Raw genomic sequence first — 23,728 nt, forward strand, 5'->3', positions numbered from 1 at the left:
TCCACCCTAATTTGCACTTCAGCATGCTTGGTGAACAAAGCTCTCTCTCTCCAAACATCTAACCTCAAAACCATTCAGGTGCATTGTACAAATACTTCTGTTTCTGTTAAACAGAGACCATAAATCCACAAATTCTACATCATTCCTTTTGTGCAATCTACGTATAGACTCGCTGGCTATCAATACCATTCTCCTCAGTTTTCCTCTATCATGGTATGGTAGGAGACTTAAAATTCTTCTTGCTCTTCAGTTTTGTCTCTTCTAACAACTCCTTTACATCCTTCCTCATAGAATACTTCTCAAATCGTTTGTACCAATGAAGACAATCATTTCCTTAGATTTACCTTTTCCCATCCAGATGGCATTGCTAATATTGTGAATTTTTGCATCAAGAAAACATGATTTTGCAAAGTACTACCCTAATCATCGAGTCTCTGTACATAATTTTCCCTTTAACTTGTTTGTTCAGTTAGTCTTTATTATTCCTTCAGACAACCAGATTCTTTCTCTTTGCAGCCCCATTAATCTCTTGGTGCTTTCCATTTTTCAATTTTGAGCTTTGTCCTATGAAGGATAACATTCAAGATGCAATTTCTTTATTAATGTCCTCTTCACCCTCCTTCGATCGTCGTAAGTTTGATATTAATAACATCATTTTTCATCATACTGTCCACTATACTAATATTTGCTGCATTTTCGTCAATTAACATTCACTATTGACACACTTAATACACACACATACACACTCTCTCTACTTTCAATTTCCCTTACATATCCTTTAATTTTTCTCGATAAATGCATTTCACACACATCGCATTTAATAAAGTCCCCGTAAATTCAAATTGTCCGACGACCTGGTCTTTCTATAAGTAAGAAATGCTACTATGTGGTACTTTTAATGGGGGGATTTAATTTCCTCCTTATCGAAAAGCAATTAAATTCATCAACTTATTCATATTTTATTTTCATGCATAATTTTACTGAACTTTGAGGCACACGTCACCTGTTTTTGCTTCGATTCTGCTCCTCCATATACCATGAAATTTTACCATGAAGTTTTTCTCTAGTAAGTTTAGGCTCAAATTTTATACTTGGCAATGGAACTGTTTATATGTTGCAACTGTGAATTTAGTTTTTCCATTTATGTGTAAGATTTACAATGGCAATTTGGAAAATTAAACTTTGCTCTGGAATAAGCTCAGAGAAGGGATGTTCTTCAGGATTTATTATAAAATTGAAACTATGTACAAATAATTTCTCAGTACTTCTCTATATGAGGTAAGAGAATACTTTTAATTATAGGTGCAAGTATTGACTGAAATGTAAGAAATTTGAGGTCCTTTAATTTTATAATACTCAAACAAGCATACTTTTTCCCACAACTACCAAGAAGCATTATGGTATATATTTTGGTAACTTGCCATGCATAGTGCAATGGCCTGTATATTATCTGTGTAACTTCTATTGACTGTCTCATGCCAGCATTATTTGTGATTTCACTAACCATAAATAATGCTAGAGTTGAATCACAGCTTTTTTTTTTTTTTTTTAACATACTGCTTGAATGACATTATGAACTCACTTTGAAACAACAGTGAATTCATACATAAAAAATTTTGAGTTTTAACCAATTTTAACTTATGGATCTGAAAGCTGGGTTAGAAATAAAATATGACCAAATACCAGAGACCACAGATGTGAGTCCTGAGAAAGATTAGGGGGCATGAACAGATGGCATCAATGGCAATATCATATTAAAAACAAGGAGATTAGAAAGGAACTTGACATTCATGAGCATGAACGACAAGTGTTAGCAGAGCTAATCTCTGGTGGTATGGTCACTTAAACAGAATGGGAGAGGAAAAATTAGCAAAACAAGTGTTCTCTGCCAGGTTGACAAGAAAAGAGACCCAAATGAAGACTAAGATATAGGTTGATTGATACAATAAAAAGTGCCTTCTGGAGGATACTTAGTTTTTGGACAGGACTATAAGCTACTTTAAAATTTTCTCTCTTAGCAAAGAAGCATGGTATAAGTATAAATTCCATTGATGTAAGTACATCTATAGTGAAACATTGTAACTGCTCTGAATAAATACAACTTATTAACTGCTTCTGATAACCATTAAGACTTTTTTTATATATATATATTTTTACATAAGATAAGATGCCTAACTCTTCATTCATTTTTTTTTTTTTTTTTTTTTTTTGCTGTCCTCTTTAAGATGCTAACTATTCAATTTTCCAGATATTAATGATGACAAATTTGTGTAAGCTGGTGTGGAGGCCTGGCATGAAGATTATTATGAGACTTACACAAAATCGATGTTTGTGAAACAAGCTCAATTTTGGAAAGATTTATGGCAGACAGACTTCTAGAAGCGTACAACTTTTGTGACACTTTGACAATTTATTTCTTTCCAATCACAGTTTTTGATAACGTGAACTGAGGAAGTTAAGGAATTTATTAGATCGCATTCACTAGGTTTCCAGATAAGCATGTTATTCACAAATATATTATTTCTTTCCAATCACAGTTTTTGATAACGTGAACTGAGGAAGTTAAGGAATTTATTAGATCACATTCACTAGGTTTCCAGATAAGCATGTTATTCACAAATATCTCCAAGAAATAAAAGATTTTAAGCAAAAGCAAGAGTTTCTTCTTTTTTCCATGTACAAAATAGCTAACGGTGAAAGAGCTCTATCTTCTTTCCATACTCCAATGGAATTTCTCATATTGTTTCATTACTTAAAGATTTAAACAATGAGATGACTTAAAAGCCTATGTAAAATACCTATGTAGCCTTTTCAAGCCCCCCAAAAGGCATCCTTTTAACAGACAAGGAATCTATAAAATTCACTGTTTATACAAAAAAAAAAAAGCCTTACATCCTTCAGACAAGAAACTGAATTAGGGAAGATCATTGTAGTGATGATGCTGCAAACAGAAATAAGTGTTAACTATATCTGGAAGCTGGGCAAGAGTGTGGTTGACAAGGGTGTTAGAGCTAGGTTCTTTACTTGGAGAGTGGTAAATGAGTGGAATAAGCTTCCAGAGTCTGTTGTGGGTGCTACGACCGTGAATGAGTTCAAGGCAAGGTATGATAGATACTGTGTGAATGTTGAATAGTTGTTCTTGACATGATGTTAGGGCCTCCCTCGATGAGTCTGTCGACTCCTTGGAGTTTCCCTTGGAGATAATATCGACTCCTTGGAGAAACTCCAAGGAGTCGATATTATATATAATAATATATAATAACATAATAATATATATTATTATTATTATTATCACAATAATAATAATATATATTTTATCTATAAAACACACCAGGAGTGAAACACAGCTACAATGCCATATGTGAAAGAAAATCTTATCAGACTTGAGCAAAGTTCTCTGCTTACATTTAATCCTTAATATGAATCAGGGATTCATTCTGCACAACACATAGAAGTTGTATCCGATTCTGTAATGCTTCACATCTCAGTTATTCTATCATCATTGGAAAGCAACAAGAGAGAGACAGAGTGACAAATATAACATCCCCAATATTATTATTATTATTATTGTTCCGGGAAACTCCAAGGAGTCGACAGACTCATCGAGGGAGGCCCTAACATCATGTCAAGAACAACTATTCAACATTCACACAGTATCTATCATACCTTGCCTTGAACTCATTCACAGTCGTAGCACCCACAACAGACTCTGGAAGCTTATTCCACTCATTTACCACTCTCCAAGTAAAGAACGTAGCTCTAACACCCTTGTCAACCACGCTCTTGCCCAGCTTCCATGCATGGCCCGTAGTCCTCCCACCACCAGTCATATTATCAAAAATATCTTCTGGATCAATCTTATAAAAACCCTTCAGTAATTTCAATGTCTCAATCATATCACCCCTCCTTCGCCTATTGTCCAATTTCTGCAACCCACAAATCTTCAACCTATTCTCATAAGGTTCATTCCACAGACCTGCTATCATCTTGGTCACTCGTCTCTGGACCCTCTCCACTTCCTCCCCATCACAAAGAAACCCTGGTGCCCATAGCTGGGCACAGAAGTCCAGATGGGGTCTTATCAAGGCTCGATACAGAGGAACAACAACTTGTTCGTCTCTGCATGTTAAAAGTATTTTTCAGAAGCCAAGTGATTTGGTGAGCTGTTTTAGTTACTTTTGCAATGTGCCCCCTAAACTTCAACTCCCTATCCACCAACACTCCCAAATCCCTGGCCTCATCAATCTCCTGGAGTATGATTCCACCAAAGTGATATACTGCTGCTATTCTTTTCACCCCAAAGTGCATAACCTTACACTTTGCCACATTAAATTGACATCCATTTTTCCTAGCCAGTCCTCCAAACTATCCAAATCATCCTGTAAAATTTTGACATCTTGTGCACTCACAATTGCTCTACCCAACTTTGCATCATCAGCAAACAAGTGAACACTTCCTCTCAGATCCTTTCCAATATCATTGATGAACAAATTGAAAAGCAGTGGTCCAAGAACAGAGCCCTGTGGCACTCCACAAGTCACAAGACGTCTTTTAGACTCCACTCCTGAATAAACCACCCTCTTATCCATCTCACCAACCCTATATCTATACCCATCTGCTCCAGTTTACTGATTAGGGTTCCATGTGGTATCCTATCAAAGGCCTTGGCAAGGTCCAGTAGTATCACTGTAAACCCATTACCCCTATCCAGTTCAGCCGTGTTATAAAACGTGAGCAAGTTACTGAGGCACGATCTACCTTTCACAAAACCATGTTGTCCCCCATACAATATCCCATTTTCATCTATCCAATCCTGTATTCTTTTCTTGACTAATTTCTCTAAGATCTTGACAATGATTCCTGATATGCTAATCGGTTGGTAATTTACAACAGCAGTCTTGGAACCACCTTTATGCAGTGGAACTATTTTCCCCTCTTTCCACCCGCTCGGGACTAACCCAGACCCGAGACTCAAATTAAACAAAATGGTCAAGGGTACTGACAATTCTTTAGCTGCTTCTCGTACAACACGAGCTGGTATACCATCCAATTCCACAGATGTATTGACATTGAGGTTATGCAATAGACTACTCACCTCCACTTCATTAACCACAATTCCCGTATAATCTACTGGTTTATTCGTTTCTGCAATGTCACCACCTGGATGATATACTTTTGCAAAGTGCTCACTCAGTAACTCAACTGATTCAGTTACCTCCCTACCATCGGCATTCTTTAAAATCAATCTGCCATGTACATTTTTCCTTTTACTTGCTACATATCTAAAAAAACTGTTTAGGATTCTCTTTAGCCTGCATGGCCAATGTTCTTTCGTAATCCTTTTTTGCTTTTCTTACCACACTCGTTACCCTTCTGGCCTGCGCTTTATACCGTTCATGTGCCTGCCGGTCACCCTTCTCCTTAAATTCCCTCCATAGTTGTTTCTTTTTTTGCAACTCAAGCTTAATGGTGTTATTCATCCATTTAACCCCTATTTGATTTATTATTCGGACTCTAGGTATACAGTCAGCCATTGCTTCATGCAAGCACTTCTTAACTACCTCCCATGCACTATCAACTTCTAGTCCTTGCAGTTGTATATGCCATGGCACTGAACTAATCAAACTCCTAAGCTCGTCATACTTTCCATCCTGATAATTCCACATGTACCCTGTCTTAATTGAAAATTCTACACCTTTAGCCACCTCCCAAGTTAAAACCCTATGATCACTCTCACCGATTGGTGGCAATGTGGTCATATTTGTTACAGCCAAATCCTCAGATATAATTACTAGGTCAAGCACTCTCTGACCCCTAGTATTTTCCATTACATGCTGTCGCAGATAGTTATCCCTTATTAACCGCATAAAATCCAGTTCCTTCCTCCCGTGTGTCCTCTCCTCACTCCAATCAATGCAACCATAGTTGAAATCTCCCATAATAATCACCCTCCTTCCACCCATTTCTTCTATTTGCTTGTGCATGCTGTCACCACCATCTTTTCCATCACCTGGTCTATAGCAGCACCCAATTGTATATTTAGTTCTGCTAGCCACAATCTCACACCAAATGACCTCAAATGTGCTCTTTTCTCTATCCTGCAATTCAACTTCTATTCTCCTTGGCTGGAGCTCATCAACTATCATCAACAATACTCCTCCCCCCATTTTATTATCTCTGTCATTCCTGAACACACTATACCCATCACATTCAATCCCACTAGTTATGTCATCTACAGTCAGCCATGTTTGTTTCACTAATACCTATAACCTGTGGTCTGGAAGTGCCAACCATGGCCAAAAACTCTTCCTTCTTGTTCCTAATACTCCTAGTATTAGTGTGCATGAATTTAAGACCCCCATTAGCCCCAACCCTACCTTGATGCCTTATATTAACTATCCCACTCAGATTTGTTGTCCTTATTTGCTCTGGCATATTATATTTGTTCTTACATTCAACTGCCTCCTTAAGGACTGTATCTCTACTTCCCCCCCCCCCCCCTAACAAATCTAGTTTCCCTGAATTTGCACATCCACTACATTCAGCAACACTTTCTCAAGTCTTCTTACACTGTAACCATTCAAATGCAAGCCATCCATCTTATATAGATCCTTTCGCCCATCAAACTCACTCCACACATCCACAAATTCCACACCACTCGTCATACATAACCCACGCATAAAGTCATTCGCAATTATAGCCCTCCTTTTAAACATTTCACTGTCATACCGTGGCAAAAGACTAATCATTCTAACTCTCTCACTCTTTTCTTTTGCTACCTCAAACAATTCATTCAGGTCTTCTATCATTTCCATTTTATCTCCTTTCAAATCATTCGTACCTGCCACAACAATCATTTCTTTCACCCTTTAAAATCAATCTGCCATGTACATTTTTCCTTTTACTTGCTACATATCTAAAAAACTGTTTAGGATTCTCTTTAGCCTGCATGGCCAATGTTCTTTCGTAATCCTTTTTTGCTTTTCTTACCACACTTATATGCTGTTAAGGGTTTAGTTTTATTGTTCTCATTATCAGGCTATTTTCTTTACATTTTATTTGTTAAAAGTTTTTCCACTTGGTTATACTATATTATATACTTGGTTTAATCCTTTATCCAAGTGTAAGCAAACAAAGTTCGCACCTGATGTATTTTCAGGACTGGGGAAACTCATGGTAAAGGTGGTATGACTTCACATCTCTTAGCTTAATTTATAGTATAACCAAGTGGAAAAACTTTTAACAACTATCTGTAATCCAGAGATTTAAAACAAAGTGTTTACACCTTTTGGCAACTCGTATATAAAAATATGACTTCTACATTACTTCAACCTTGGTATCACCTCTGGGTCTGGCTCCCACTGACGAGACCTCAAGAAAGGTCAAAATCAGTCTGGTAGTGACCCATCCCTTAATGCACATAGCATTATACATGTCTGCAAGATGTGCTTTGTATTATGGGATACTAAGGCAAGTGATGTGAAGTCATACCATCTTTACCACGAGTTGCCCCAGTCCTGAAAATACTTCAGGTGCAAAAGGATTAAACCAAGTATATAATTTCTTGGTATCTTTAATTTATCTTTGCATTTTATGTTAACCAGTCAATATGGTAGCAAATGTTTGTCATGTTCTTAAGCTTTGTGTTAATTACAACAATAAACCCAGTTATATTTTAAAAAGAATTTTTTAAAGTTGACAGCAAACTTAGGAATAGAAAAAATCTTTTCAATAAATGCTTATATCCAGGGCTCGATAAATATACCACGTGCCAGCTGGTAAGTAGCTTCAGACTGGACAAAAAATATTTTTTATTTATAAAAAGTAACTTTCTGAGCAAAATCGTTTTCTAAACCTTTAAGGAAACACAGAAGAATATATATCATATGAATGGCTATCTGAAGAAGTTAAGAATTTGGATTAGATATTAATGCAAAAAAAACCCAAATTTATGAAAATCTCCAAAGAAAGCAGATCCGAGCAAGAAATATTCATAAACAATATGAAAAGTGAACATACAACAGAATACAAATATTTGGGCACCTACTTTACTGCTGATGGAAAGCAAGATAAAGAAATAAAAATAAGAACAGCCATAGCTAAAGACGCATTCTGGAAAAATAAAGATCTACTCAGAAGTTCTGTGAGTATTGAGACAAAGAAAACAATGATAAGAACATTAGTGTGGCCAATTTTCACATATGGAAGAGAGACCTAGATATTCAAGAAGAGAGTAAGGCAACAGATAATGGCCTTTGAAATGTGGTGCTATAGGAGAGCTCTGAAAATCCCATGGACAGGCAAATACAGATGTCCTACAGAGAATGAGAACACAGAGATCTTTATTACAGGAAATGATCCAGAGAAAGATGAGATTGGCAGGACATGTACTGAGAGGTTCAGCAGGACAGAGGATATTAACAGTTTTAGAAGGAAAAATTATGAGAAAAGGATCAAGAGGCAAAAAACAAAGGACATGGCTTGAAGATATAAGATCATGGACGGGATCACATGGCTATGCAGAAACAAAAAGGAAAGCAACCAACAGAGAGAACTGGAAGGACATAGGTGCTGCACCCTCTCACTGAGGAAGCTACATGAAGAAGAATGGCTATTCTAATATAGTTTGCCCACAGTTCATAGATCTCTGCTTGGTGTCTTGCCAAGAATAGTCGATTCATGCTGAAGGGGAGAAAGAAATGAAGGACATACGAATTGGCTGCCAACACGTGAAATCACGTGCTTTACAGGTAAAAAGTTTCCAACTGTTATACAAGCAATATAGTTAACTACAATGATCATAAAAGAGAAGTTAATTTTCTGACGTGCAATAATAAATAACTCATCCCACAATATGGACTGATTACCTTATTATTGGAATGGATTCTCCTCCTGTTGACATGCGCAGAAGTGTCAAAGGGTCTCGAATCTGTGGGCGTACTATAACAGAAATCAATATTACAAATTATATTCTGTTACTAGACTAGCCAGTATAATAGGAAAAACATAAAATAAAAAAAAAATCAGCTAATGCCTTTTTATTCCCATATATACAGGGAGTAGGCGAGGCTGTTTTTAGACCTATCTAACTTTTGGAGACTGAGTAGGCAGTTCAATCTCCACTGGTGCCCAATCAGAGATAGCTGGCCCAAAGCTATCACTAATTAAGCGGCACGCAGCGAAGAGAGACGGCCCTACAAGTGCCACCATCTCGTGGTCCCTAACACAATATATTTAATGTCTGAAATAGTGTGGGTTCTACGGTCGATTTTCTTGAGTTTACGGGACCAAAAACCCGAGTTTCTGGGAGAAAAAACCAGCTTTCCCGTGCAAGAGATTGAATAACTCAGGAACCGGTCGAAAAAAGCTTAGAAAAATTTCCTCTAGTCGCTGACTAGACTCGAAACCAAGTCTTCTTCCTTCGTGCAGCCAAGTGCCATCGTGTGTGCAAACGCCACATCTACTGAGCTACACAGGCTTAATGAGGAAAAACATTACTAATCATTGTTGAAAGTTTATTTTCCACTTGGTTAGAGTATAATAAATTTAGTTTAATCCTTTATCCAAGTGTGAGCAAACAAAGTTTGCGCCTGAAAGTATCTTCAGGACTGGGTTAAGGTGGTACACACCAGGGCAACTCGTTGCAAAGGTGGAGCAAGCTACCAACACTCCTATCCTAGTATCTCCTATAATGCAAAACACATCTCCTTGCGGATATGTCTATTGTTATGCATTAAGGGAAGGGCCACTACCCAGACCGGTTTCGACCTTTATTGAGGTCTCTTCAGTGGGAGCCAGGCCCAAGTCGAGATATCAGGCAGAAGTATTTGCAGGTCATCTCCACCTATAGGAATTGCCAATTGGTGTGCCACCCTTTTTTAATAAATTACTCTGGATTTAGAGAAAGATGTTGAAAGTTTATTTTCCACTTGGTTAGAGTATAATAAATTTAGTTTAATCCTTTATCCAAGTGTGAGCAAACAAAGTTTGCGCCTGAAAGTATCTTCAGGACTGGGTTAAGGTGGTACACACCAGGGCAACTCGTTGCAAAGGTGGAGCAAGCTACCAACACTCCTATCCTAGTATCTCCTATAATGCAAAACACATCTCCTTGCGGATATGTCTATTGTTATGCATTAAGGGAAGGGCCACTACCCAGACCGGTTTCGACCTTTATTGAGGTCTCTTCAGTGGGAGCCAGGCCCAAGTCGAGATATCAGGCAGAAGTATTTGCAGGTCATCTCCACCTATAGGAATTGCCAATTGGTGTGCCACCCTTTTTTAATAAATTACTCTGGATTTAGAGAAAGATGTTGAAAGTTTATTTTCCACTTGGTTAGAGTATAATAAATTTAGTTTAATCCTTTATCCAAGTGTGAGCAAACAAAGTTTGCGCCTGAAAGTATCTTCAGGACTGGGTTAAGGTGGTACACACCAGGGCAACTCGTTGCAAAGGTGGAGCAAGCTACCAACACTCCTAACCTCAATAAAGGTCGAAACCGGTCTGGGTAGTGGCCCTTCCCTTAATGCATAACAATAGACATATCCGCAAGGAGATGTGTTTTGCATTATAGGAGATACTAGGATAGGAGTGTTGGTAGCTTGCTCCACCTTTGCAACGAGTTGCCCTGGTGTGTACCACCTTAACCCAGTCCTGAAGATACTTTCAGGCGCAAACTTTGTTTGCTCACACTTGGATAAAGGATTAAACTAAATTTATTATACTCTAACCAAGTGGAAAATAAACTTTCAACATCTTTCTCTAAATCCAGAGTAATTTATTAAAAAAGGGTGGCACACCAATTGGCAATTCCTATAGGTGGAGATGACCTGCAAATACTTCTGCCTGATATCTCGACTTGGGCCTGGCTCCCACTGAAGAGACCTCAATAAAGGTCGAAACCGGTCTGGGTAGTGGCCCTTCCCTTAATGCATAACAATAGACATATCCGCAAGGAGATGTGTTTTGCATTATAGGAGATACTAGGATAGGAGTGTTGGTAGCTTGCTCCACCTTTGCAACGAGTTGCCCTGGTGTGTACCACCTTAACCCAGTCCTGAAGATACTTTCAGGCGCAAACTTTGTTTGCTCACACTTGGATAAAGGATTAAACTAAATTTATTATACTCTAACCAAGTGGAAAATAAACTTTCAACATCTTTCTCTAAATCCAGAGTAATTTATTAAAAAAGGGTGGCACACCAATTGGCAATTCCTATAGGTGGAGATGACCTGCAAATACTTCTGCCTGATATCTCGACTTGGGCCTGGCTCCCACTGAAGAGACCTCAATAAAGGTCGAAACCGGTCTGGGTAGTGGCCCTTCCCTTAATGCATAACAATAGACATATCCGCAAGGAGATGTGTTTTGCATTATAGGAGATACTAGGATAGGAGTGTTGGTAGCTTGCTCCACCTTTGCAACGAGTTGCCCTGGTGTGTACCACCTTAACCCAGTCCTGAAGATACTTTCAGGCGCAAACTTTGTTTGCTCACACTTGGATAAAGGATTAAACTAAATTTATTATTACTAATCATTATTTAAAAAAATCAGTGCTGTTCTTCCTATTCTTATTTATTAATCTCTCCTTTTATAGAATGGATCATACAGAGAATGGAAATGTTTGCTACATGATGATACAGCACTACTAATCACTTTATGGAACTTCTATTGACTTACAGGTATCGTTAAAACAATTGGGGGGGGGGATATCTTGAGCAAGTACATTTTTTTTCCATGACAAGTAATGTTTTGTATAATTTGTAGAGCCACAGTGAAATAGAATGCAAAATATTAAATACTTGCAATTTTTTATAATAAATGTCCCCCCCCTTGAAAAAAAGTCTTGGTTCAACTATTAAAATAATTTTATCGTGTATTTTTGAGTGTGACCATCAAACCCAGTAGTGCACTTGAGATTTAATCTTGGGAGGGGAGAGAGAGTTGAGTAGACAGTAGATGATTTGAGAATACACACTATGCATCACATACGACCTATGACTGAGCATCCGCAATGATCGTTAATTCATAAGTAGTATAGAAATAAAAGACACGACATAATATAAATAAAAAAAATGCTAAAATATTTTAATTAGGAAAAGATTTTTTGAAAATTTTGTAGTGTGTTTTTTTCATTTTTCTTTGGGAGCCAGGGCCCTTTCTCCCCCCCCCCCCATGGGTGCACCACTAATCAAACCAAATTACTATTTTATAAGAACATCATAAGAAGCATTGCAAAGCATCTACATTGCACTGGGGAAACTCGTTGCCCCAGTGTTGTACCACCTTACCCCAGTCCTGAAGATACTTTCAGGCGCAAACTTTGTTTGCTCACACTTGGATAAAGGATTAAACTAAATTTATTATAAAACAGAACACATTCAATATTTTTTAAAATATTCATATATTTAGTAATTAGGTAATATTTTTAAGATACATACTAAGATGCATTTTTGGGCTAACTTGGTTCGTGTTCTCATGGCCAACCCATCTCTCCTTATGTAGCTAAAGCACCATTTTGCCTTTCCTGTGAAATCAACAATATTCATTTCTCTTGCAAACTTTTTTGCCTCCTACTGAATAAGCTTGGTTGACACACACACATATCCCACTCTGGCACTGCTCTATAATCCAAGTCTTAAGCCTCTGCTCCAAGTTTGGCCATTTTGCTGGTTTCCTCTTAAGGCCCTCTTCTTTTTTGGCATCTTGAGTAGTTATTCTTCCTGTTTTCTCTGCTGTCTAATCCATGTCATTTTGCGTAATTGATGACTTTTAACTTGAATTTTGAAGAATATGACAATGGTTATCTATTTTCAGACATTTTTATGGGCTAGTACTCAAAATATTGTTAATGCATTAACTTACCCTCCCAATGAGTTGCAGACATATGAATGCTTTCAGAGTTCTGATTGGTTTATTAAGAATCAGCCATTAAGGAAGTCAATCAACAGAGTTAACAAAGGCTAGTGATTGGTGGAAGCCTGCTCGTGGAGACAAGGTACCAGCTGTGTCTCCCCCCCCCCCCAAGCCGTGTATAAGATGACCCCGATTTTTGGTCTAAAAATTTTAGGAAAAAAAAAGTATCGTCTTATACACAGAAAAATACAGTAACTATCTACACTTGACTGATCACACTTGAAAAACTCTTTTTACTCATGAAATTAAAAGATATTGAGAATATTAATTATTTTCAAGTTTATCTTTACTGACTTAAATAGTTAATCAAAACTTCTGGTCACCCAGTGTGAGACCACTACCCTAATCATGGGAGGAGTAAATAGCGCCAAAACAATTGCTAACTTGGGTCTCTCTCTAGAGTAGGAGAACTGGACTATCTAATCCTTAGCTCATCCAAGGACTAGCATAATACAATTGTTTCCATAAATTAAGAACAAAGATAAAAATAGCAATAACTGAGGGAGGAAAGGCAAAAAACATCTGACTGAGAACATGACGTCGTAAGACTATAAGCAGCCCAAAGCCAGGCAGAATAATCCAGATAGTTCCATGCGAGTCATTCCGTAGTTCACAGGCTGTGGAACCAATTCTAACAGTCACAAACAGCATCCCAGAGATACAGTGAAGGAAGGACACAGGCTACAACTGTGAGTGAATAATATCTCCGGTCATCTGCTCACTGAAACAGGAGTGCTAACCTGAATCAGCCTATATGTCGCAAACATAATCTGCATGCCCTTATTCCTGCACCACAGGAGAGAATGTTTGAAATTGGCCAACTTCCAAGTCAATTGAACCCAAGGCCAATGGGATCAGTACCGTCTACAGACAAGTTCCCAAAATTGCTCTATAAAGCAATACGAGATGTGCTCTGATCTGAAGAGAACAAGGGACATTATCATCCCTCTAATATCTGTAAAAGGGACACTTATGGTAAGTGTGATGGTTTGGGGAGGCATCTTGTTGGGTGGATGCACCGACATTTATGTGTTTCACAGCAGAACCATGAACATAGGGATCCAGGCCTTCATCTCTGCAACTCACAGAGATGAAGGCCTGGATCCCTAAGTTCATCTGTATGCAGGTACCATAGGGAAGACATTTATCCTACAAGACAAGCTCATCGTCATTGGGGACAAGCATTATTGGACTAATATCTTCGAGATGAGACTATCAAATGTATGGGCTGGTCAGCTAGGTCTCCAGGCATTAATCCTATTGAGCATGTCTGGGATGCTCTAGATCATAGGTTCCTAAAGTGGGTGCTGAAGCCTTCTGGGAGGGGGGGGAGCTATAGTGGGATCAGAAGCATTTGGGGGCGTTCAGGCAGCCAGTGGCTCTTCATAGAAGAAATTAATAATATATATTTAAAAATTAATTATTTTCGTGATTTTGCAATTAGATAATCATCTAAAATTTAAACATTGCATTTTAATTCATCTTATGCCCATCTTACACGATCAATTTTTTTTTATCAATTTTCTATTTCAATTATTTAATCATTTGAAAATTTATCATGTCAGATAGAAATAGATGTCAATTTTCTATGTCAAGAAAATAGAGCATGTATATATGTGTGTATAATGGGGGGGGGGGGGGGGGCATTACAAAATTTATGTCTTGCACAGTGGGTGGTGGCCCGAAAAAGTCTGGGAACCTATGCTCCAGATAGATGTGTTGCTGCTCTCAACTGCCTTCTCCCCAAAACCTTGAGGGACTTTGATCATTGCAGCAGCAACAGTTGTTATTATCAGCTGAGCTTCTGTACACTATTATAAACAGTATGAAACATCATTAAGAGCACTGTGTTGCTATGAGGGGTGACCATGGACAATCTCATTTTGACCTTGTTTTTGACCATTGCCTTTACGTATCCATTTATTACTGAATTAAACTATTTATTTACAATTTTTTTGGATGTTTCTTTCACATCTCAAAATTAATAAAATTCATCATACGGTTTTTGAGTTGTGATTTTTCTCTTTGTTTCTTAATTAATGGAAACTAATTTCTCTCTCATATATGCTACAAATATAAAATTAAGGATGCCAATAATACAAAGTATGATATGTGGTTCACTTTGCATCGAGACTTCCTTCTGTCTCCTCACTATATTCTTTAATAAGACCATGCATCTCTGAAACAGCAATAACAATCTGTATTTCCTTTGGAAATGCCAACTGGAGTACTGACAAAACATATTTAAGTGTAAACCATTTTTTTTTTATAAACATTTTGCATAGGACTATAAATCCTAAACAAATAATTACTGACATACATAATGTTATTGAAAAGCTTTATATCATAGATTAACAATAGTCTCTTTAAATTAGAAAGACCTTTTCATTTTAAACTGCCTGAACTTCATTTCAGGCACTTCCACAAATAGCGTTATTAACAAATAAAACAGAAAACATAACATTGCATAATATTGAATTATTATGCAATGATATTCAAGAACTAATACCACTGAACACCATGGAATTATACAGATTCAAAACATATTGAGATTCCCTAAATTTCGGTTATAATCTGGTAACTCAAGTTTTAAATACAATTCTGATAATTAAGTAAATTGTACAAACCACTTCACATCTTAATTATTATAAAAAAAATAAGCATAACAAAAAATGATATACATTTTCTTATTTATTTACATTTAAATTATAAAATATATCAAAATCCTAATCTTTGTAATTCAAGAAGTTGATTATGGAGCTTCTCTTCCTTTACTCGCCTCAAGTGGCATAACTGATGAAAAATAAAATTTGGCTAATTTTAATGGTATAGCACTTTTAGTAATGAATTTCAAAAATGAAAATAACAGCAATACAGCAATCCCTCGATTAATGCACATTAATCGAGGGATTAATGTGCATTAATCGAGACTTTAAAACCGGCGCATTAATCGAAAAAGCACTAATCGACTATAATAACCTATGGGAAAATGTATAATTCGTTCCTCAGATTTCTTTTTTGACCCTTAATTTTTATTATAAAAGAATTAGGGTATGTCTCAGAGCCTAGGAAAACCATGAAGCTGAAAGACAATAAAACATTCAGAATATAAATTTATTATTCTGCTTCTTAACAAAGAATTGAGCTAACGTAGTTTGGCGGGCATTCTGTTTCTTTTTTTCATATAACTGATGGTATGGCCCAATTGCCTCTTGTGCAAATTTTACCGGTTCTCTCTTCACCAGAGTCAGTTTCTAAGCACTGCTACTTAAAAACTTCGATTGTATGAAAATTGGCAAATTTGATTTCGAGTGCAAGCATGATGAACTTGAAGCAGCCTTACGTTTCTTTGTATTCAGCAGTTGATTTACCCATTTTTGTGTTCTTGTCCTATCTCTGCTCTGGACTCGCCATGTTCATTTTTCTTTATTATTTCAAGTTTTTCTTCTAATGAGATTACTTTTTGAATCATTTTCACACTTAGATGTATATAGGCGCACTAATTGAATTTGGGTATCGAAAAAGAATGATGCACTAATCGGGGAGTGCATTAATCAAGGGATTGCTGTAAACAACAGAAATAGTTTAATTTCCTGCTGATTTCACACACTGTGGTTATTTATTAAAAAAAAAAAAAAATTAAAATTAAATACAATGAAATGAAATGAAATGAAAAAAAATGCATATATAGCTAAAGCAGCAGAGTGCATAAAGTTATGGGCCTTTATTTCTGCTATAAAAATCAAAGTATAGATTTAGGTAGCTTTCATGTAAAATTCAAAATTAAAAAAAAAAAATGTTATTTCTTTTATTTCTCCACTTCTCTAAGAGGAGCAATTTAAACAGAAATTACCAGTTTTTAGATGAAATGCAGAACCGTTATTTTTATACGTCTTTTAATATTACCTGAATTGAGTTGAATTTCACATTTTCCAACACATTTCGTAATGGTTAATTAAACAGCTGTGCTCCTCCAAAATTTGACTTCAGAAATTTTCAGTTTGCTGGTTCTTGAAAATGTTTCCCATACATAAAATACATAAATAGTGTACATGCAACATAATACAGTACATTTCTATGTTCCCATGTTACAAAAGTTTTAAGAAAATGTGTACCAGGCATATTTACAGATGCTTATATGGTTTACAATTGTAGAAAAACTGCATAGAATTTTATTCAAACACTCCAATATATTTCATCCAATTTAATCTGAAGAAACTTTTTCAAATGTTGCTTTGAACTCTAATAGTAAAACCCTGTCAGTTCAGCTGAGACAACTGGAATACAAGCTAGCTAAATACATGTTGCATGACTCCTCCTCTTCCTTACGATTTATGTTTTGAATATAGTTAATAGGCTTTCTCCATGACAATGTCCATGTTACACTCGATGAAATATATCAGACTTTTTAAATAAAAGTCTATATTTTTTCTACATATGCAAGTTGTACGAGTATAAATATCTATAAATATGTTTCAGTGGTATATAAGTACATGTAAGCTTACAAAGAGTTGTACTTTTGTGAAACAAGAATACTGGATCTTTCTATCTATATGTTCACTGGACATCCACAGATGCCATATGGTCACTCTGATGCTCAGTGATGTCACACACCAGGCCTAACCGTGTAGTCCTGTTGTTTGCTTTTCTGGAGACTTCGACTCTCTGAAAATTAGTTGCTCCACACACCATCCATTTCACTGATGGTCTACCCCTTCCTCTTTTTCCAGGAACTTTAGCTTCTATTACTGTTCTGAGAAGTCCTCCTTCCATCCTTTCAACGTGTCCAAAATATTTTAACTTTCTTTTGTCAATATCCTTAAGGAGCCTTAAAGTTCTACTGATCTTTTCTAACACCCATTCATTTGTATGCTTTCAGTATATGATATCCTCAACAGCCTTCTGTAGCACCATATTCAAAAGCAGATATCCTTTTCTTATCTGACTTCTTTAGGTTCCAAGTCTCACATCAATAAGTCACTGTTGGAAAAACAACTGCATTCAAAATCCTCAACTTTGTTCTTATGGAGATAGATCCATCCTTCCAGATTTTAGACAAGTCTCTGACTGTTGTTTTAGCCATTCCTAACCTTCTTCTGATGTCTTTTGAACAGCAATTTTTCACATTAATAATGGATTCCAGGTACTCAAACTTGATGACTTCCTCAATTCTTTTTCCATTAATGTAAACTTGTTTCTCAAGAGCTTCCCTGTTCGTATTTCCTTTGAGAACCATGATCTTTGTCTTGCTAGGATATAGTTGAAGTCCTCTGTTATTACTGATCTTGTTAACTTTGTTAAGAATTTGTCCTGGTTCTTCCATGTCATCACAAAGGAGTACTGTATCATCAGCACACCTCAGATTACTGATCAATCTACTTCCTATTCTAATTCCTGTCTTGAGCTTATCCAATGCTTCACGCATAATGTCCTCCGTATATATATATACTAAACAAGTGAGGAGAAAGTAAACATCCTTTCTTACTCCTTTTCCAACCTGAAGCCAATCAGTCAATCCAACACCTGTTCTTACTGTGGCTTCTTGCTCCCTGTAGTCCTCTGTAATTATGTCAAGAATTTGTCCTAGTTCTTCCATGTCATTACAAAGGAGTACTGTATTATCAGCACACCTCAGATTACTGATCAATCTACCTCCTATCCTAAATCCTGTCTTGAGCTTATCCAATGCTTCACGCACAATGTCCTCCGTATATATATATATATATATATACTAAACAAGTGAGGGGAAAGTAAACATCCTTGCCTTACTCCTTTTCCAACCAGAAACCAATCAGTCAATTCAACACCTGTTCTTAGTGTGGCTTCTTGCTTCCTGTACAAGTTGGCTATCAACCAGATAACGTGTTGAGGAAAACCCATTCTTTTCATTACTTCCCACAGTTTCACATGCTGAACACAGTCAAAAGCTTTAGAGTAGTCTAAGAAACACATTAACAGAGGAAGTCTAAATTCTTTATATTTTTCTATGATTTGTGTAAGGCAAAGGATCTGATCTCTGGTGCCCTTACCTTTCCTAAAACCTGCTTGTTCCTCAGGCATCTATGCCTCAATCCTATTTAGCATGCTCTTGAATAAAATTTTGATTGCATGAGATACTAAACTAATAGTTCTATAGTTGTTGCACACTTTCATATCTCCTTTCTTATGCAATGGTATGAAAAAACTCTCACAGAACAAGTTACTGTTTTCAATGACTTAGGAAATAAGTTATTACAAAATGAAATATGAAATGGAATATTATGATGTCAATGGGTTTACTTTTAATGCAGTTACTGTAAAGTATTTGCATTTTTGTGTGTGTGTGTGTGTTTCTTTATGAAACGATATTATATTGCTCTTATTTATTCTATGAAATGGAATATTATGATGTCAATGGGTTTACTTTTAATGCAGTTACTGTAAAGTATTTGCATTTTTGTGTGTGTGTGTTTCTTTATGAAACGATATTATATTGCTCTTATTTATTCTATAAATTTATTAATATGCCATTATGCATGCATCTTTGGTGCCATGGCAATTCTTGGCCCATGATCTGTCTGTCCTGATATTCGCATATTTTACTTTAAAAAGTGACTATGCAATTAAGAATTGCAGTGTGTATCTTGATATTTTTATGCATAGTTACTGGCTGAAATAAAGAAGCAAATTCTCTTCACACTATACAAAATCAAGTTTTTGGCAGTTCCTAGGTAAAAATTAAAACTTTATATAAGACAGAATTAAAATTCTGTAGTATACAAAGTGTTAGTCAAACATGAAACACAACCAATCCATGGTGAAGTACCATGGTCACTAATTTTTAAAGTATAATTTTTCCTTTGCACCACTTTTTAGATAGATAATATTTTATGCTAGTCTATAAGAGAAAAAATAAAAGCTTGTACAGTGGTGTTATCCATACTGTCATTAATAGCAGCAATTGTTGAAAACAGTAATGTGATAAATGCCTATTTTTGACTTATTACTGTAAATGTGTTTGGGAATAATGTCAAGAAAGTATTTGTCCACAAAATAAAATAGTAGGGGGAGAAAAAAGGTAAGAAAACTATTTTGCAGTACACTGACACTTATTTTTTGAGACAAACTCATAATGAAAAAATTATCATTAAATACATATTCTAAATTACAAATCAGTGTAGGAGTGTTTTACATAAGTAGAGGTCCAATGTGCTGCAGTGTGTACTCATGGATTAGAACATTATCTATCTTGCAGGATGAAAAACAAGTTTCCAGAGAGAAAAATCCATCTGTATGGGCCTTCAAATTAAAAAAAACCTTTATAAAAATCCCTCACATCATGATGAAATTCATACCAAGGCCGCCTTTTCTAACCAGATAATGTTTTGGCTGTAACCATTTTTTAGAAAAGTATTGCTTATAACTTTAAATAAATAAAATAAATAAATAAATAATGGTTACAGCCAAAACACTGTTAGCAAAAATCTCTACAAGACCTCAATAAAAAAAAAAAAAAGATAAATTAGACTACAATAAAACTATAACCATTCCTTACATTAAAGGGACATCAGATAAAATAAACAGAATACTACAGAAATACAACCTCAAAGGCACCTTTAAACCTCCTGCAAAATTAAAAAGCTTACTCAACCCATCCAAAGACCAACTCCCTCTGCTGGCCCACCCTGGAGTATACCATATTTATTGCACCTGTAATCTACCATATATAGGGGAAACAGGAGGCACAATTCCTATCAGACAAAAGGAACATAAATGACACATTAAATATAATAACTATGGTGAAGTTGACCTTTCTGCTCATGCCCTGAACACTTTACAAAGAACTGACTGGAAAAGCACCATTTGTTTGCATCACACCAAAACATGGCATGAACGCAAATTTAAGGAAGCCTGTGAGATTCTTATCAACCCACCCCAATCTGAACAGTAATGATGGTCTAAAAATCCCAAGCATATGGAAGGCATATATTCTACCCACGAAACCTTTCTCCCTAAGAATTAACTATAAACAGGACTGTAGATAATCCAGAATCCTAAATCTAATATAACAATTGTAATGTTAACATCACCTTAATAGGACATCATTGTTAAAGTAAGAAAACTATCTATAAGAAAGAATGTTTCTCTTGTGTTATCTTAAATAGAATTTAAGATAACATGAGAGAAACAGACTTAATTCTGTATGTTAGCCAATATCTGACGTAAATAATAGTTTAATATCCAACGCTTCACTGAATAATATCTGTCAGCATTTTCAAAGGATACACTGGTGAGCAATAGAAAGTAACAAAAACTACGAAACTAACCGACAATTCTAAAAATTATATAAAGTTATCACTGTGCATGATACAATGATATAATAAGCATGTCGCAAGTACAATGTTTTATTTGTTGAGATATTTATTGTAATTTTCATGAAAGTTCATTTCTTTTTGGTTAAATGATCTGATTAAAGTTTCCATACATCTGGAAGTTAGGCCTTGATTCTTATTTAAGTTGCCTGTTGAACGGGCGACTGTAGCAGCTTCTTTGAATGTTCTGAAATGGTAGTTCTCTTCTATGTAGGGTATATGACTCATATCCCATTCAATATTATGGTTGGTAGAGGCAAAGTGGGAAGAAAGGCCTGATATATCCTGTCTGTTATTCCTTATAGGCCTATGTGTTCTTTCTTTCTTGTTTCAAAACTTTTAGATGTCTGTCCGATGTAATTGATACTGCATGAACAGGGCATGCTATAAACTCCAGAGTATTTGTAGAAAGGATGGCTATCTTTCGGTGATCTTATAAACTTTTGAATGGTCTCAATAGGTTTCAAGGTTACTCTGATATTATAAGGTTTTAGAAGAAGAGCTAATTTTTTGGATATGGTACTAACAAATGGAATTGTTATAGAGCTTATGTATTGAGTTTCATAGAACAAGAACACATACGCTATGTAAAGAATAACAGGATATATCAGGCCTTTCTTCCCACTTTGCCTCTACCAACCATAATATTAAATGGGATATGAGTCATATGCCCTACATAGAAGAGAACTACCACATTCCAGAACATTCAAAGAAGCTGCTACAGTCGCCCGTTCAACAGGTAACTTAAATAAGAATCAATGCCTAATCTTACCAGATATATGAAAAACTCTAATCAGATCATTTAACCAAAAAGAAATGAACTTTCATGAAAATTACAATAAATATCTCAACAAATAAAACGTTGTACTTGCGACACGTGTATTATATCATTGTATCACGCACAGCAATAACTTTATATAATTTTTAGAGTTGTCGGTTAGTTTCCTAGTTTTTGTTACTTTCTATCGCTTACCAGTGTATCTTTTGAAAATGCTGACAGATATTAGTCAGTGAAACGTCGGATATTAAACTATTATTTACTTGACTAACATACAGAATTAAGTCTTTAATACTAGTGGTCAAGAAAAAGGTCATAATAAGAATTTAGCATTGATTTAGTTTCTAAATACTTAATTAATTTATAATTTTATCTGTATTATTATTATTTTTTTCACTAGAGATCATGCCAGTAGAATAACCGGTGATCAAATCATTGTTTCTTTAGCTTACTGTGTGATATGTAACTCAGCTTGTCCTGTATGTTTGTATATACTCCAGATGATCACCTTTATTACAAAGGTCGAAACATCGGAAATTAAAATACCGTATATTCCGGCGTACAAGTCGATATTGGAATTTTTTGAGTTTATTTCAGTTTTTATAGTATACTCGTCGTATAAGTCGACTCGAAAAATTTCTTTAAAAATTACGACAGTTTTTAAGTAAAATTTTTATACAGGCGTCAACCACTAAGATCATAACTACCTTTTTAGTCCTTCCATTCTTGGTTTTAGCAAAAGATATAAAATACCTAGTTGACAAAAGAAATTTTATTTCGTATTGACCAGTCGACCAACAGTGAACTAAAGTGCAATGGCTCCTTTTAAAAGAACAAAATATGACGCGAGTTTTAAGTGCAAAGTGATTAAATTTGCAAACGAAAACACTGTGTTGCTACACGTCAGTTCGGAGTAAATGAAAAACTAGTTCACGATTGGAGAAAAAATGAAACTTTAATAATGAAAATGTCGAAAAATAAGTGCGCATTATGGAAAGGAATTTGTAAGTGGCCTATTCTGGAAAATAATGTTGCGGATTGGGTTCGAGAAAATCACCAAAATGGACTCATTATAACAAGAAATAATATTCGTTTATTTGCTTTGAAGTGGGGCAAAGCAAATAAAAAGGACAGTGAAAACTTCAAAGCTACAGTGAGTTGGTGTAGCTGGTTTATGGAAAGGAAAAATTTAGTGCTTCGACTAAAAACGAAAATCACACAGAAGCTGCCAAAGGATTTGGATGAAAAATTATTAAGTTTTCAAAGATTTATTATAATTGCTAAAAGAAAGCAAAAAAATTATTCATTGTCTCAAATCGGAAATATGGATGAAACTCCAGTTATGTTTGACATGATCGGGGAATAGAACAGTAGAATTGAAAGGAAGTAAAACTATTTCTTTAAAAACAACTGGACATGAAAAAAGCCGTTTCACAGTTGTTCTTGCTTGTATGGCTGATGGTACTAAATTAAAACCTATGATAATTTTTAAAAGAAAAACAATGCCAAAGATCAAAATTCCAAGAAACGTTTTTGTCCATATTCATGAGAATGGTTGGATGGACGAAGCAGGAGTTAAGCTGTGGATAAAAAATATTTGGAATACACAATAAGGTGCATTAAAAAATCTAAACAGTCTTTTAGTGTGGGACATGTTCGAATCCCATTTAACGGAGAGCACA

The 23,728-nt window shown here is 35.7% G+C and overlaps 1 protein-coding gene across 2 annotated transcripts in view; it reads right to left on the reverse strand.

Moving 5' to 3' along the window:
• Positions 1 to 15,238: 15,238 nt before the first annotated feature.
• LOC150109178 (vacuolar protein sorting-associated protein 37A-like) overlaps positions 15,239 to 23,728 on the reverse strand; it is a 243,999-nt gene continuing 235,509 nt past the window's right edge. For both annotated transcript variants that reach the window (XM_090405937.1, XM_090405946.1), the window contains exon 11: positions 15,239 to 15,710. In XM_090405937.1, coding sequence (XP_090262063.1) covers positions 15,636 to 15,710 — 75 coding nt within the window. In that variant the 3' untranslated portion in view covers positions 15,239 to 15,635. The remainder of the gene's footprint in view (positions 15,711 to 23,728) is intronic.

This window comes from Typopeltis vanoorti, chromosome 2 (genome assembly GCF_054136105.1).
Source record: "Typopeltis vanoorti isolate ZY-2024b chromosome 2, IOZ_Tvanoo_1.0, whole genome shotgun sequence".
Lineage (NCBI taxonomy): Eukaryota > Metazoa > Arthropoda > Arachnida > Uropygi > Thelyphonidae > Typopeltis > Typopeltis vanoorti.